At 45.5% G+C, this 15,554-nt stretch overlaps 3 protein-coding genes across 6 annotated transcripts in view; all 3 read right to left on the bottom strand.

The window, feature by feature from the left end:
* The window catches only part of LIMK2 (LIM domain kinase 2), an 83,673-nt gene extending 79,866 nt beyond the window's left edge, over positions 1–3,807 (bottom strand). The window contains exon 1 of the mRNA XM_070762427.1: positions 3,637–3,807. Coding sequence (XP_070618528.1) covers positions 3,637–3,664 — 28 coding nt within the window. The 5' untranslated portion in view covers positions 3,665–3,807. The remainder of the gene's footprint in view (positions 1–3,636) is intronic.
* HNF1A (HNF1 homeobox A) overlaps positions 1–15,554 on the bottom strand; it is a 226,160-nt gene that overhangs the window by 138,164 nt on the left and 72,442 nt on the right. The gene's annotated exons all lie outside the window — the stretch shown is intronic.
* The window catches only part of RNF185 (ring finger protein 185), a 26,497-nt gene continuing 17,802 nt past the window's right edge, over positions 6,860–15,554 (bottom strand). For all 4 annotated transcript variants that reach the window (XM_070762453.1, XM_070762451.1, XM_070762454.1 and 1 more), the window contains one exon: positions 6,860–9,004. In XM_070762453.1, the coding sequence (XP_070618554.1) occupies positions 8,907–9,004 (98 nt within the window). In that variant the 3' untranslated portion in view covers positions 6,860–8,906. The remainder of the gene's footprint in view (positions 9,005–15,554) is intronic.

Raw genomic sequence — 15,554 nt, 5'->3', positions numbered from 1 at the left:
TCCTCCGCACTTGTTTCGTCCAGCTCCCCAATTCTGCTGGTGCTCCTTCCTTGGCTGGCTGAGTCCCATCCCTGGAGGGTTCACATGAACCCTCAAAGAGAACAAAAGATCAAGGCATTACAAAAGCGGCTCCAATAATTCCTATTCCAGCCTCGAAATTCTCTTTAAAAGAAATCTGAGGCAAAAGCCCCCACTGTACAGCTGTAAAAGATTAGAAAACCGTCCAGAGATACTTTACTAGAAGAGCCCTCCACTTTTCCACTCGCAACAGAATACCCTACGCAACCGGACTTACAATCCTAGGTTTAGAAAGCTTAGAACTACGTCACCTTTAAACCCGACCTATAAAATCATCTGCTACAATGTCCTTGTCAACAACTACTTCAGCTGCAACCCCAACAACACATGAGCACATAACAGATACAAACTTAATGTAAACCACTCCAAACTGTACTGCTGGAAATACGATTTTTACTAACCGAGTAGTTGATGCACGGAACTCACTACCTGGCTCTGTAGTATCATCTCCTAACCCCCAAAACTTTACCCTTAGACTGTCCAATGTTGACCTCTTCCGAAGAGGTCAGTAGGGGGCGTGCATAAGTGCACCAGGGTGCCTTCCGTCCCATGTCCTAATGTTTCCCTCTTACGAGTATCAAGTATCATTTTAATATACTGGGTTTTTAGTTTATGTAGTTTTTTAAAATTAATTAGATTTGTTTTATATTCACTGTTTTTATACTGTATCCTCTGAACAGCCCCAAATCTCCGGAGAGGGGCAGCATACAAATCTAATAAATAAATAAATAATAATAATAATAATAATAATAATAATAATAATAATGTACATGGTGTCCCAAAAATGTATACACATTTTAAATAATTGTAAACTTGGTATTTATTATAATTTTATTATTTAAAAAATGTAAAAACATTTACAAATGTAAAAATATTTCTCTGCATTTTAACTAATTGAACTAATTGTAAATAGCCAATAATTAAACTGTTTGTGTTTATTTTGCAGATTCAATCCCTGAACACAATAATGACAGCCAGACTAACCTTCGAAAATAAATGAAAAAAATAAAACAATAAAAAATGATACTTGTAAATATTTTTACATTTTTTAAATAATAAAATTATAATAAACACCAAGTTTATAATTATTTAAAATGTGTATACATTTTTGGGACACCTTATATATAAACATTGTTATATCTTTGTATACCACCAATACATACTTGACAAAACAAACAAACAAACAAACAAATAAAAATAAATAAAAAGGGCTCAGAGTCGCCCAACCCTATAGAACCTGGATAAGGTGAAATGAAATTACGGAGCATGAAAACATTTCAAACTTTCAATCAACTTTCCAAAGAACAATCATGTACAACACAGGTGCCACATAATTTTTTTTTTAACACCTGAGATCTAGACCAGCAAAGCTGGCCGAGGAACTCTGGGAGTTGAAGTCCACAAGTCTTGAAGTCCCCAAGGTTGGAGACCCCTGATCGAGATAATGTGTGTCTCTTTGTTTAAGAAGCCAACCACTTCGCTCGAGCTGCAGGTGTCTTTTCCCTCGGAAGAGTTTCTCAGCCACGGCAATTTCCCAAGATGGTTTGGGATTTTCCCCTCCCAGAATTCCCCAGCCGATGTTGAGAAGCAAAGCAAGGAGGGCCGTCTCAGTCGGGACCTGGTGACAACACCCCCAGGGCTCCCGGCAGAGGGTCCCCTCAGCCCTTTCCCCCCACAAGACCATTTCTTTGAAGGGCAGCCACAAAGGTAATTGCCACCATGTCCTACTTGTCAATTACTACTACAGCTTCAACCGCAATAACACACAAGCACACAATAGATTCAAACTCAACGTAAACTGCTTGAAACTCAACTGCAGAAAATATGACTTCAGCAACAGAGTGGTCAGTGCTTGGAATTCACTGCCTGACTCTGTGATTTCTTCCCCAAACCCCCAAAACTTTAACCTTGGACTGTCTACAGTTGACCTCACCCCATTCCTAAGAAGTCTGTGCCCACCATCCCTGTCCTATTGTCCTCATTTATCTGTACTTACTTTGCTTATGTTTATGTTTATACTTGCATAGCTGGTATCTTGTACATGTTTTTGACAAATAAATAAATAGATTAGATTATTATTAGAGTTGGAAGGGACCTTGTAGGTCATCTAGTCTTCCTCCCTTTGGAAAGACAAATGCCAATTGACCAAGATATACAGAATTATGACAAAATACATTACCTGATCTGTAGTTTCTTCTCCAAACCCCCTGTAACTTTAAGCTCAAACTGTCTACAGTCGACCTCACCCCATTCCTAAGAGGTCTGTAAGGGGCGTGCATAAGTGCAGCAGCATGCCTACCATCCCTGTCCTATTGTCCTCATTATCTGTACTTGCTTTGCTTATATTTATGGCTGTATACCTGGTATCTTGTACATGTTTTTGACAAACAGGCAAACAAATAGATTAGACCTCATCCCATTCCTAAGAGGTCTTTAAGAGGCGTACATAATTTAACTTAATTTATTTGACTTATATGCTGCCCAATCCCATATTTATGATTTGTTCTATCTTGTTATGAGCCGCCCCGAGTCTTCGGAGAGGGGCGGCATACAAATCTAAATAATAAATAAATAAATAGGATCAGTGTGCCAACCATCTCTGTCTTAATGTCCTAATTGTCCAAATTTACCTGTACCTACTTTGCTTATGTTTATACCAATATCTGCTGTCTTGTACATGCTTTGACAAAATTAATTAATTAAATAGATAGATGATAGATCAGAGAGAGAGAGAGAGAGGGAGGGAGAGAGAGAGAGAGAGAAAGAAAGAAAGAGAGAAGATAGAGAGCTAGAAGATGGATAGAGAGCTAGAAGATAGAGAGCTAGAAGCAGGCGCAGGCTACTGCCCGGACGGGGGTGGGGGGAGTGGAACGCAGTGGGGTAGTGAAAATGGAGCTCCAACCCAGAGTACCCAATTTGCACTGAAAGATGTTGAAAGAAAATGCAGGGCGTCCTGCCTAAGCCACACCCACAGTGTAGTAGTAAAAAATTTGCTAGCCCTTCACTGGATGGATGGATGGATAGGATAGATAGCTAAACAGATAGAAGATAAATAGAAGATAGGATAGATAAAGATAGGAAAAAAGGATAGATAGAATGATAGATCGATAAACAGATAGAAGATAGATAGAAAGAGAGAGAGAAGATAGAGAAATAGGAGAGAGGGGTTAGATAGACGATAGATAGAAGAAAGATAGATAGAAGATAGAAAGAGAGAGAGAAGAAATATAGACAGATAGAAGATAGAGGATGGAGAGATAGATAGAAGATAGAAAAAGAGAGAGAGAGAGAAAATAGAAGATGGAGAGATAGACGATAGACAGATAAAAACCCGCTCTCTCTCCCCCTCAGCCGAGAGCCTCCACCGAGCGGGGGGCGTCCCCTCAGCGTCGCCCCGGATCCCCCCCTCACCCCTGACGACGCGGCGTCCGGGAAGCCCGCGCGGGAGTGACTCGGCCACACGCACCCGCCGGAGTCCTGGCGCCTGGACAGCCGGCTCCCTCCCCCCACCTCCGTACGTCCGTGTCCCACCCCCCACCTCCGCGGACACCTCCTTACCGGCCGTCGCTGGCCCCCCGCCGTCCATGGTCTCCAAGGGCGTCGCTGCGCGTGACGTCACCGTCGGGGCCAAGGCGGGCACCTCTCCCACCACCGGCCCCTCGCCAGCACAGCGGCCACCGCCGGCGACGTCGCACCTGGACGTCCTCCGGCCGCCCTCGCCAATGACCGGCCCCGCCCGGCGTCGCCGACCAATGGGACCGCGGGACGGGACCTCACGGCCCGCCCCCTCCTTCGCGACTGCTCTCCCTGCGCTCTTCTGTCCTCGCCACTTGGTCAGCCGGGCGGCCAATCGGCGCCGGACGTTCCCACCCCGCACGTGGCTGCGGATGCGAGCGGCTCTTCCCGCCTTCTTCTCCCGCTGCTGGACCGGGAATCCCCGCCGGCAGCCCCGCTGGGTTTTTCCTGGACTGAGCGGGCAGAGGTCTGCGCCAGCCCCGGGGATGCTTATGGAGGAAAGGCCGGAGCGGGCTGAGCGTCTGCGGATGGCCGGAGTTTGCAAGAGGGATGAGCGTGCCTCCCCTCCCGTCCTATTGTCTCTCCTTTTTAAAAATTTTTTTTATTATTATTAACATTAAAGACAAAACAAATAAAAAACAACCAAAGGAATAAACAATGCATAACCTATACCAGTGTATCCCAACCTTGGCAACTTGAAGATATCTGGACTTCAGCTCCCAGAATTCCCCAGCCAGCATTCGCTGGCTGGGGAATTCTGGGAGTTGAAGTCCAGATATCTTCAAGTTGCCAAGGTTGGGAGACACTGACCTATACAAACATAAAACTAACTTAAAGACTTAAACGATCTATAATTTTGCCAACCTGCTGGTTGAGGTTGCTACTGCAGCTTTTTTCTGTATTATTTATAAAAATATTGATGGTGTTAATTTCACATTTATATCAAATATTAATAAAGAAAATTGTCTCTCCTATATCTCATATATCTTCTACTCTTTCTTTGATATATTTTATTCCAATATCTTCTATTCTTTCTTTGATATATTTTATTCCCATATCTTCTTTTCTTTCATTGATATATTTTATTCCTATATCTTTTCTTCTATTCTTTCTTTGATATATTTTACTACAAGTATATCCTCTATAACCTTGTGTATTGGAAAAAATAAATATTGTGCATTGGAATAAATAAATAAATATTTTTTTTAAAAAAAATCCAGCAAGTCCAAGTTAGTGCCGGAAAGTGCCCAGCCACGAATCAGAATAGCCATAGAATAGTGTAAGTAAGTACTGTACTTACCTAACCCAGAATGAATATAATTTGTAATTCACATTTAACTTTTGCTTTACATCTTTTTTCTTTTATATATTATGAACTTAATTTATATATATAAGGCATAGAATTAAATTTGAAAGCATGAAAAATGCCGATATGAAAAATTTGGTAATATGTAGAATTATATAAGAGATATGTAAGGGAAGCAAAAACTAGGTATCTCTAGTTTTTAAAGGTTTGTGTGTATTTGTGTTTGTCTTTTTATAATGTATATAAATTTACCCTTCCTAATATGCCGCCCCAAGTCTTCGGAGAGGGGCGGCATACAAATCCAAATAATAAATAATAAAATTATTTAAAATAAAAAATAAAAAAGAACAGAATATTGGAATATGGAAGAGAATACAATAGAATATTGGAATATAATATACACTGCTCAAAAAAATAACGGGGACATTTAAACAACACAACATAACTCCAAGTAAATCAAGCTTCTGTTAAATTAAACTGCAATACTGATTGACAATCAAGTTCACATGCTGTTGTGCAGATTCAACTTTGTACAAAGCAAAATAGTCAATGAGAATATTTCATTCATTCGGATCTAGGATGTGTTCTTTGAGGGTTCCCTTTATTTTTATTTTTTTTGAGCAGTATAGATTAGAACAGGGGTAGGCAAAGTTGGCTCTTTTATGACATGTGGACTTCAACTCCCAGAATTCCTCAGCTAGCATTACTGGCTCAGGAATTTTGGGAATTGAAGTCCACGTGCCGTAAGAAAAAGCCAACTTTGCCTAGCCCTATACCTCCCCCAGAGACCATAAGATCACACAGGGTTGGCCTCCTCCAGGTCCCGTTGATTATGCAATGCAGGTTGGTGGGACCACAGGTGAGGGCCTTCTCTGTGGCTACCCCGGCTTTGTGGAATCAACTCCCCCTCCCCCACACCCCAATGTCTGTACTGCTCCCACCCTGCTGGCCTTCCAAAAGGCTATGAAGACCTGGCTTTGCCGGCAGGCCTGTGGGCACATGAACTGTACATCTTTCATGGCCATATTGTATTGAATGATATGTACTGTATGTTTTGATTGGATTGCTGAGTTGTGGTTTTAACTGGGGTTATTGTTTTAATTTGTACTTGAATTCTTCTTATTGTTAACTGTACTTTTTTATATTGTTTGTAAGCCGCCCTGAGCCCTTCAGGATTGGACGGCATAGAAGTTGAACAAATAAATAAATATTGGAAAATAGAATAGAATACTGGAATATAGAATATTGTCTATATCTGTTAATCTTTGTTATTTTCTTTTTTGTACATATTTAATAAAGATTTTTTTTAAAGAATACAATAGAATAGAACAGAGTATTGCAATCTAGAATAGAATTCTTTATTGGCCAAATGTGATTGGACACATAAGGAATTTGTCATTGGTGCAGGTGCTCTCAGTGTACATAAAAGAAAAGAGACATTTGTCAAAAATCATGAGGTCCATGAGGAATCAGTGCTGGTGACTTTCGCCTCTGGCGCCCAGGAATGAAGCAATACAAAGTGGGGAGTCATCAGCGCAGGAGCTGTGCGACCCAATCAGGGAACATATCTGGTTCTGTGCTCCGGGCCTCCTCCCCCGTGAAGACGGGTTGGGCTGGTGGGCCTCGGGAGAAGGAGTGCTCCATCATGGCAGGAAGCCTTGGGATGGGGCTCCCCTTCTGTGGGGGGTTGGCACCTCTCTAAGCCATTTGTGGTATAAGCCATAAGCCATGTATGGTATGTTTGTATGTATGCTTTTTATATAATGGGTTTTTTAGGTTTTTTTAATGTAAAATTGCTATTTTAGACTTTGATATTAGATTTGTCATTGTATATTGTTTTTATCACTGTTGTGAGCCACCCCGAGTCTACGAAGAGGGGCGGCATACAAATCTAATAAATAAATATAAATAAATAAATAAATAAATTTGCCAGGAAATGAACTCCACACAGCGGTAGGATAATGTAAAAAGGTGTTTATTCTGACTTTCACAACAGTGAAAATTAGTGAACAGCAGTGTTGCACAGTGGTACCATATTTTGCTAACCACAAGCCAAGAGTAATCCGAGTAGATGGTGCTGAGAAAAAAAAATGGGGGGGAGGGATACAAAGAGTGTGAGGCAGGGAGGGTCTTTAAGACCAGAGGAAGTCCAGGGTGGGTCTGTTTATCAAAGAAACATGACCGGAAGAGCCAGTGGCTCCTTGAAGCAGAGGAAGCCCAGAATCTGCCCCACAATCAGCTGGGGGGCAATTCAGCCAGAAACCTTTTCAGATGCCAGGAAATTCTGTTCCCCCCAAAAGCAGACAAGACAGACATAACCCCACGCCAAAGACAATGGACCTTGGCCAGCACAGCCAAAGTCCATTGTTGACAACCCTCCATGTCTGACAAGTCAATGCTATGACAGCCATTTGACCATTTGTATAAGATTGACTTTAGAAATCCAGCTTTTCCAAGTGGGATAAAATCTCTAGCAAATGTTTGTTTGTTACAAATGCAACTGAATGCTTTTTTGTCGACAGTAGGTGGCACTGATTTCCAAGGCATGGAGCTGCCTTCTGATTCTGTTGACAAGCGACAGAGACGTTGCTAGGTCAAGTTAAGTCTGCCTCCTGTCCCGAAAGACCAAGAGCCAGGATAGAACTTGGGCCACAGGAAAATTCGCGTTTGGTGTCTTACGTCTTCTGCGACATGCATCTTGCTCTTCACATTTCCAATCTCACCCTCCCATATCACAGCTACAGAGGAAATAAGCCTCAACGTCGGTGGCCAGCAAGCCTGTGTTAACATCCAGAAGACCAAAAGAATCGCAAAATAAATACGTCCTTGAAAGACACTGGCAAGAATCTCGGCAGTCGGCCAAGTGAATGTCGCATCCCCTGGACCATAAAGATTCAACTGCAATTATTTTAAAGCATGATTCCTCCCCCCCCCCCCCCTTCTGTCAAGAGTTCTCCAAATGCATGTGGCTAAAGCGCTGTTCAAACCACCGCTGCATTGGGCCCATGATTACCCTTCCCCCAAAAAATCATGTCTTTGGTCATTTGAAAAAGGCTCAACACACCATTGGCCCCTTGGCCGCATGCAAAGCGTTTAAGCAGAATTCCTTGTTCTTGTTAAAAATGTACAGATTCCCATTTGATTAATAATCATTGTGAGCTGGAAAGGCATAAAATACTCTGCAAATTAGCCCCTGTTCTATACTCCTCCCAGTTAACCTAAGAAAACAATGTACATTTCGGGAAGGAGGGATGTATATAAATAAGAACAGCAGCTGGAATTATGCCTACCTAAATTAAAAGTGGACAGCTGCTACAAACCCTTTTAAAACACTGTTTTTATCAGCGAGGGTGTGTGCTGCGCGACAGCTTGATCAGCCCCTCCATAACCCTGAGATGAGAGATTCTGCCCCCTCCCTGAATCCAGTAAATTTAGATATGCTACCGTTTTTTAGGTTAAAGCGTCTTTTATCCTTTCATTTTTGTGATTGCTGGGAAAAACAAAGATGGTCTTTTTATCACTTGGGTATGTGACAGCAGGAATGGGACACAATCCTCTTCAGCCAGATGTCTTATCTGTAGAAGATATTATTTGGAGTTGGCTTTTGAGTGAGATGCACAGCTGGCACAGCTTTGAGGTCCACTGAGAGCATGTGACAAGAGGTTCCACTGCTAGCCACCATGCCTGGTTCCCTTTGGGGCAGCATGCCTTCCAGATGTTTGGCACTAATATTCAAATGCTCCTGGCGGAGATACGGAGCTCAAAGGTAGGGTTAAAGTTCCAGCCAGATCCTTGCCATGTGAGTTACAGCCGAGCTTCAGAAAAGTTTAAAAACCGTTTGACTCTGTCGCTCTGGGGGAAAAAAGACTCCTTCTCCTCCTCCCATGAAGACACCAGTGGCTTTTAGGAGCCCATCATTAGCTGAAGAATCAGACACCAAGAGGCAGACAGGGAGACAAGCAGCAGTCTGTGGCTGGTTCAGAACTCCGCACGGGATGGAGCAAAGTTAAGCTATCAGGAGCCAGAACATGATGACGAGGGCCACGAACAGGAAGAGGCGAGAGAGAAACTGTTCGTCCACATACTGAGGAGTCCCTGGAACAGCTAAGGAATGAAAACAAAGCCCACATTAATCCCCTTTAGAAAAATAGAAACACAGAAGATTGACGGCAGAAAAGGACCTCATAGTCCATCTGGTCTGCCCTTATACTATTTCTTGTATTTTATCTTAGGATGGATCTATGTTTATCCCAGGCATGTTTACATTCAGTGACTGTGAATTTACCAACCACGTCTGATGGAAGTTTGTTCCAAGCATCTACTACTCTTTCAGTAAAATAATATTTTCTCACATTACATCTAGTCTTTCCCCCAACTAACCTGATTGTGCCCACTTGTGTTCAATTTCCTATTGAAAACACTTCTCTCCTGAACCTTATTTAACCCTTTAACATATTTAAATGTTTTGATCATGTCCCCCCTTTCCCTTCTGTCCTCCAGAGTCCAGAGTAGACAAATTGAGTTCATGAAGTCTTTCCTGGTAAGTTTTATGCTTAAGACCATTTTTGTAGCCCATCTTTGGACTCGTTCAATTTGATCAATATCTTTTTGTAGGCGAGGTCTCCAGAACTGAACACAGGATTCCAAATGTGGTCTCACCAGCACTCTATACAGCGGGATCACAATCTTCCTCTTCCTGCTTGTTATACCTCTAGCTAGGAAATAGGCGTTGATTGCTTACCTGAACGCCTCTTCTCGTACGGTGAGCGGGTACAGCAGTCACATGGGGTTGCTCATGTCCAATCCGGTGGAACTGAGCCTAGTATTAAAAAAGCTTGCCGGATCCGCCCCTTCCCCAGAATTCGCGAATCCATAGACTAGGCTCAGTTGTGAAGCTCTGTAGTGTTCAACTCTCATTGTTAGAGGAAGAAAGATATAGAAAGGTAAAGAAGACACATACAAGGGCGGGAAGTGACTGCTGTACCCGCTCACCGTACGAGAAGAGGCGTTCAGGTAAGCAATCAACGCCTATTCTCCGTACTGAAGGAGCGGGTCCAGCAGTCACATGGGACATACCCAATAGATGGTCCCTAGGGTGGGATTAGCTAGCTATCGTGTGAGATAACGGATTGGAGTACCCTTCTGCCGAAGGCAGCGTCCGCTGAAGCGTAAGAATCAATCTTGTAGTGCCTGATGAAGGAATTTGGCGAGGCCCAAGTGGCTGCTTTGCAGACCTCCTCCAACGGGGCTTGAGTCGCCCAAGCAGCCGAGGTGGCTGCGCTCCTGGTGGAATGCGCTGTGATGTTCCTTGGAACTGAGAGGGAGGCCGACTCATAGGCCTTCGATATAGTCCCTCTGATCCAACGGCCTATTACTGTTGAAGACACTTTGGCCCCCATGACTCTGGGATGATAGGCTACAAAAAGTGCTTCTGACCTCCGAAAGGGTCCTGTGCGTTGGATATAGATTCTCAGCGCTCTGGTGAGATCCAGGGTGTGCCATCTAATTGCCAAGGGATGGTCTCGTTGGAGGCAGAAGGAAGGTAGGACAATATCCTGAGATCTGTGGAACATGGAACTGACCTTGGGTAAGAAGGTGGGGTCCAGTCGCAAGACTACCTTGTCCTGATGGAATTGACAAAGGTCCTGCCTGATTGAGAGGGCAGCCAGCTCCGAAATGCGTCGGGCAGAGGTAATAGCCACCAGGAATGCTACCTTAAAGGATAGGTACCTGAGGGACGCCGATTTTAGGGGTTCGTATGGTGCCTGCGTGAGGGAATGGAGAACCCGTGGCAAATCCCAGGATGGGTACCTGTGGACCTTGGAAGGTCTGAGGTTGGCTATGCCCTTGAGGAATTCCTGAACTTCAGGGAAGGATCGGAGAGGCTGACTGCGGGGGGCCCCTAGGACAGATGAAATGGCTGCCAGATGACGCCGGAGGGTGCTGGTAGAAAGTCCTTTATGGAAGCCTTGCATAAGGAAGGAAATTATTCTGTGTATGGGGATGCACAGAGGGGAGAGACCTTCCTGTAGACACCACTGGTGAAACTTGGACCACGTGTGGTCGTAGATTCGATTGGTCGAACCCCTTCTGGCCTTTAAAATGACCTCCACTGAATCGGGGTCATGACCACGCAGTTCTAAATCTCTCCTGATAACAGCCAGGCGGTGAGGTGGAACCACTCCGGGTCTGGATGGAAAGAGGCCCCCTGCCGCAGCATATCCCCCGAAACGGGGAGTCGCCAAGGGTCCTGGACGGACAGCTGTTGGAGATCCGCGAACCAGGGCCGGCGGGGCCAGTGAGGGGCGATTAGGATTACTCGGGCCTTCTCGGTGAGGACCTTGTGAATCACGTCCGGGAGGATTGGAATTGGAGGAAATGCGTAGAGTAGGCCTGGAGGCCATGGACTCCGGAGGGCATTGATTGCTTCCGCTCCCGGGGATGGAAATCTGGAATAGAAGCGAGGGAGTTGGGCGTTCGCATTGGTCGCGAAGAGATCCAGGATTGGTAGGCCGAATCTGAGGGTGATTTGATGGAACAGGTCTTGATGGAGGTTCCACTCTCCTGGGTCTATCGTTGCCCGGGATAGCCAATCCGCCTGGACGTTGAGACTCCCCGAGATGTGATCGGCTAGGAGCGACTGGAGATGTTTTTCCGCCCAAAGGCCCAACTTGAGGGCCTCCCTCATGAGAGCCTTGGATCTCGTGCCCCCCTGTCTGCAAATATGGCTTTTCGTGGCAATGTTGTCGGTGAGAATGAGAACGTGCCGGTTGGGAATGCGAGGAGAGAAATGCTTCAGAGCCAGGGAAACGGCTCTTAACTCTAGCCAATTGATTGGCCTGGAAGCTTCCTCCGGGGACCACGTGCCCTGGGCTATCATCCCCTGGGCGTGGGCGCCCCATCCCGATAGACTGGCATCTGTGGTGATGACAAATTGATCCGGGCACCTGAACGGGGATCCTCTGTCCATGGCCGGAGACTTCCACCACTTGAAGGATCTGCGAACACTCAGTGGGATGACAATGCGTCGATTTGAGTTGCTGTGCCCTGATCTCTGAAAAGGTAACAGGAGCCACTGGAGTTCCCTAGCATGAAGGCGAGCCCAGGGAATGATGCCTATGCATGACACCATCTTCCCCAAAAGGGAAGATAGAGTAACTATGGAAACTGAAGAATTAGATAAAATGTTAGAAATTAACTCCACTATACTGAGTTTTCTCTCGGGAGAGAGAAAAACCTGGGAGGATTCTGAATCAATAATGGAACCCAGGTGAGAAATGGATGTGGAAGGTTGGAGGTGGCTTTTATCAAAGTTGATGGAAAAACCATGGTCCTGAAGGACTGACATGGTGACAGAAAGGTCTGTTTTCACTTTCTCTAGAGAGTTCCCATGAATCAAAATATCATCAAGATAACATAAAATGTGGATGGGAAACGCCCGGATATAGGCCGCCAGGGACCCCAAGAGCTTTGTAAAGACCCGAGGGGCTGAGGAAAGGCCAAATGGCATCGCCCTATACTGGAAATGCCTGCCTTGAAAGGAAAAACGTAAAAATTTTCTGTGGCATTTGGCTATAGGAATGTGAAGGTAGGCCTCAGTGAGGTCTAAGGAGACCATGAAATCTCCCGAGTGAATGGCGGCCAAAATAGAAGACAAGGAGTGCATCTTAAACTTCCTATATTTGATGAATAGATTTAGTTTCTTTAAATCCAAAATAGCTCTCCAACCTCCGGAGGACTTTGGAACCATAAATAGGATGGAGTAAAAACCTAGGCCCTTCTGACCGGAAGGGACCGGTTGAATGGCTCTGATGGACAATAGATGAGAAATGGCCTCCTCCATACGGTTACAATCTGAGGATGACCTGGGAGAAGGGCAGGAAATAAAACGTTTAGGGGGAGGAGAAATAAATTCTAAAAGAAGGCCTGTTTGAACAGTGTCAATGACCCAAGGGTCCTTGGAGGTGAGACGCCAATTAGAGGCGAAATGAGCTAGGCGACCCCCTATGGGAATAGAGGTAAGATTACCATCTAGGTTTTTTTGAAGCCCTGTTAGAGGAAGCTCCCCTTTGGAAGCGAAACCCTCTGCCCCTGGAGTTCCTACCTTGGGAACGAAAGCGGGGGGAATACTGACCTGGAGATCTCTGGTAGGAAGCCGCTTGATCTTGCTGGCGCCCTGGGCGACGAAAGGACTGCGTTTTGGTAGCCTTTTTTGTGGTTGGACCCAAAACTTTCTTCTTGTCCGTGGTTTCCGTGAGGAGTGGATCCAGAAGATCACCGAAGAGAAGGTCGCGCTTTAAGGGACCCTGGGATAACTGCCACTTTTGGCGAACTCCCGCTTGCCAAGGGCGAATCCATAGGAGTCTTCTTGCCGTAGTAGAAGCTGCAATAGACTTAGCAGAAAATCTAGTAGATTGCAAGGTGGCATCAGCCACGTACTGGGCAGCTGCAAAGACCTTGTTGAAGTCTTGTTGACCTCTCAAGTCATCGGGAGGAATATGCTGTTGAAGTTGGCGAAGCCACAGCAGCATGGCTCTGGAGAAAAAGGAAGCCGCTGCAGAGCTTTTAGAGGCCCAGGAATCAGCGGTGAATCCTCTTTTGAGCATTTGCTCAATGCGCTTGTCCTCTGGGCGGAGGACTTCCTCCGCCTCGCCTGGCACAGCCGCTGCCGAGTGAAGAATCTTGACAGGTTCATCCGGTTTGGGAAAGGATAGAAGCTCTTCATAGGAAGAGGAAAGTTTGTACAACTTTCTGTCCTTGGAGGAGGGATTAAGGCCAGAGGCTGGAAATTCCCACTGTTTGAGTAAAGCATCTTTAAACAACTTAGGCATAGGAATTACCTCGTTATCCTCCTGTTCCTCTGTGAAGTAAGGTAAATTCTCCTCCGGGGGATCAGTGGAAGTGGAGGCTTGTTTCTCCTGGGCCGCTAATCCCGTAGAAATTCTAGCTTTGAGGAGGAGAGATTTGAATAATTGAGAAGGAAAAATAGTAATTGGAGGAGGAACCTTTATTTGGGATTCCTCATCATCTGATAAGCCTTGAAAAGGATCCTCATCATCCTCTATATCCTCATATTCATCCTGGGAGGAATCTGAATCATCCTGCATAGGAGCTCTGACCGCTGGGGGAGAACCCAAGGGGCGGGAGGAGCGAGAAGGAGGAAGAGGTAAGGGAAGCTCATTGATGGTGGAGAGTTTGGCATCAATGGCTTTGGACAACACAGCAAAAATAGACTGGAACTCAGGAGGTAAGCTGGAAATATCAGCAGAAATGGCAGAAGAATCCCTAAAGGCCTGGGAGGATCCTGGCTGGGGGGAATCTTCAATAATATCTGGTTCCTCTGGACCTATGCCCCATAGGTTAGGTTGGGGTCTGTCTAGGTTTGGCTCATCCAGAGATAACACAGGGACCCCAGAAGGAGGAAGACTAGAAGCCTCTGGTGGGTCTTGACTACTGATTACTTGGGCCTGCACTTTCAAACGTTTTGCTGATTTGTCATGGATTTTTTGTAGGGCTAGGTCCCTTCTCTTCTCGGCCCTGGTGACCTTGGTCGAGGGGCGGGCCCCTGGAGAAGAGGAGGAAGAGGCCTGGGGGATACTAGTAATCTTATCGCCTGTAGGCCTGGCCTCTCTGGGACCTTTAGTTGTGCCTCTCTTGGGAAAGGTAGCCATAGTCTGACAATTAACAGAAGACAAGGCTGAGCCAATAACTGAATAATAAGGAGAAGAATTTCAAGGACTTCCCAAGAGGAATGGATCCTGCTTCGAGGCCTCGAAGCTGCTGAAACTTGAGGACAATCTGGGCAAACCCAGAGTTCGTGCCCCCAAATCCAGCGGGGCCAGCCTCCCTAAACTTTATAATTAAGTAAACCAAGGCACTCTGGTTGGAGGCTTAGCCGGTGGAGAATTTAGCCTGGGACCCCCAAGGCCCGCTCCGGGATCCACGCGGTGGACTGAGGCCTACGCGGCTGGCAGGAGGCCAACACGAGAGGCCTAGATTTAAAAAGGGCGCGAAGGCCTTCGCGCCGAAAAAATCGCTCTGTAAATTTCTTAAAGGGGAAGCGATCGACTAAGTCCAGGAGACTAGAAGGCGTCTCACTCCGCAGGAGGTATTTCTTAAGCCCTTAAATATATTGTATACAATAAATAATCAATAATTCAATAGATTAATACTTGCACCAGGACCTCCAGGCCAAGGGATTAGAAGAATCCACAAGCGGCCGCAGGAATCGTAACCGGCAAAACCGCCGGGGGAAAACGAAACCGCAACTTCTCCAAAGGAAAAAAGCCGAGCCGCAAACGGCTGGCGCTATTAGTGCAAGTAAATAATAATGATAAAACAAATCTTACTACTTTTGAAGAAAAGGATCGAAGGGAAGGTGTTAGAATGTTGAACGAGCTATCACAATACAACCGCAGGATATGCGAACTGAGCGAATTCTGGGGAAGGGGCGGATCCGGCAAGCTTTTTTAATACTAGGCTCAGTTCCACCGGATTGGACATGAGCAACCCCATGTGACTGCTGGACCCGCTCCTTCAGTACGGAGAATTTTTCCGGGCTCGGGTTCTTAAGTAGAAAATGGTTCTTAAGTAGAGGCAAATAAATCTTGAACACCTGGTTCTTATCTAGAAACGTTCTTAAGTAGAGGTGTTC

Source organism: Erythrolamprus reginae, chromosome 10 (genome assembly GCF_031021105.1).
Source record: "Erythrolamprus reginae isolate rEryReg1 chromosome 10, rEryReg1.hap1, whole genome shotgun sequence".
In the NCBI taxonomy this organism is placed as follows: Eukaryota; Metazoa; Chordata; class Lepidosauria; order Squamata; family Dipsadidae; genus Erythrolamprus; species Erythrolamprus reginae.
Note: the sequence above shows the minus strand (reverse complement) of the source record. Positions and strands in the feature narration are given on the sequence as shown.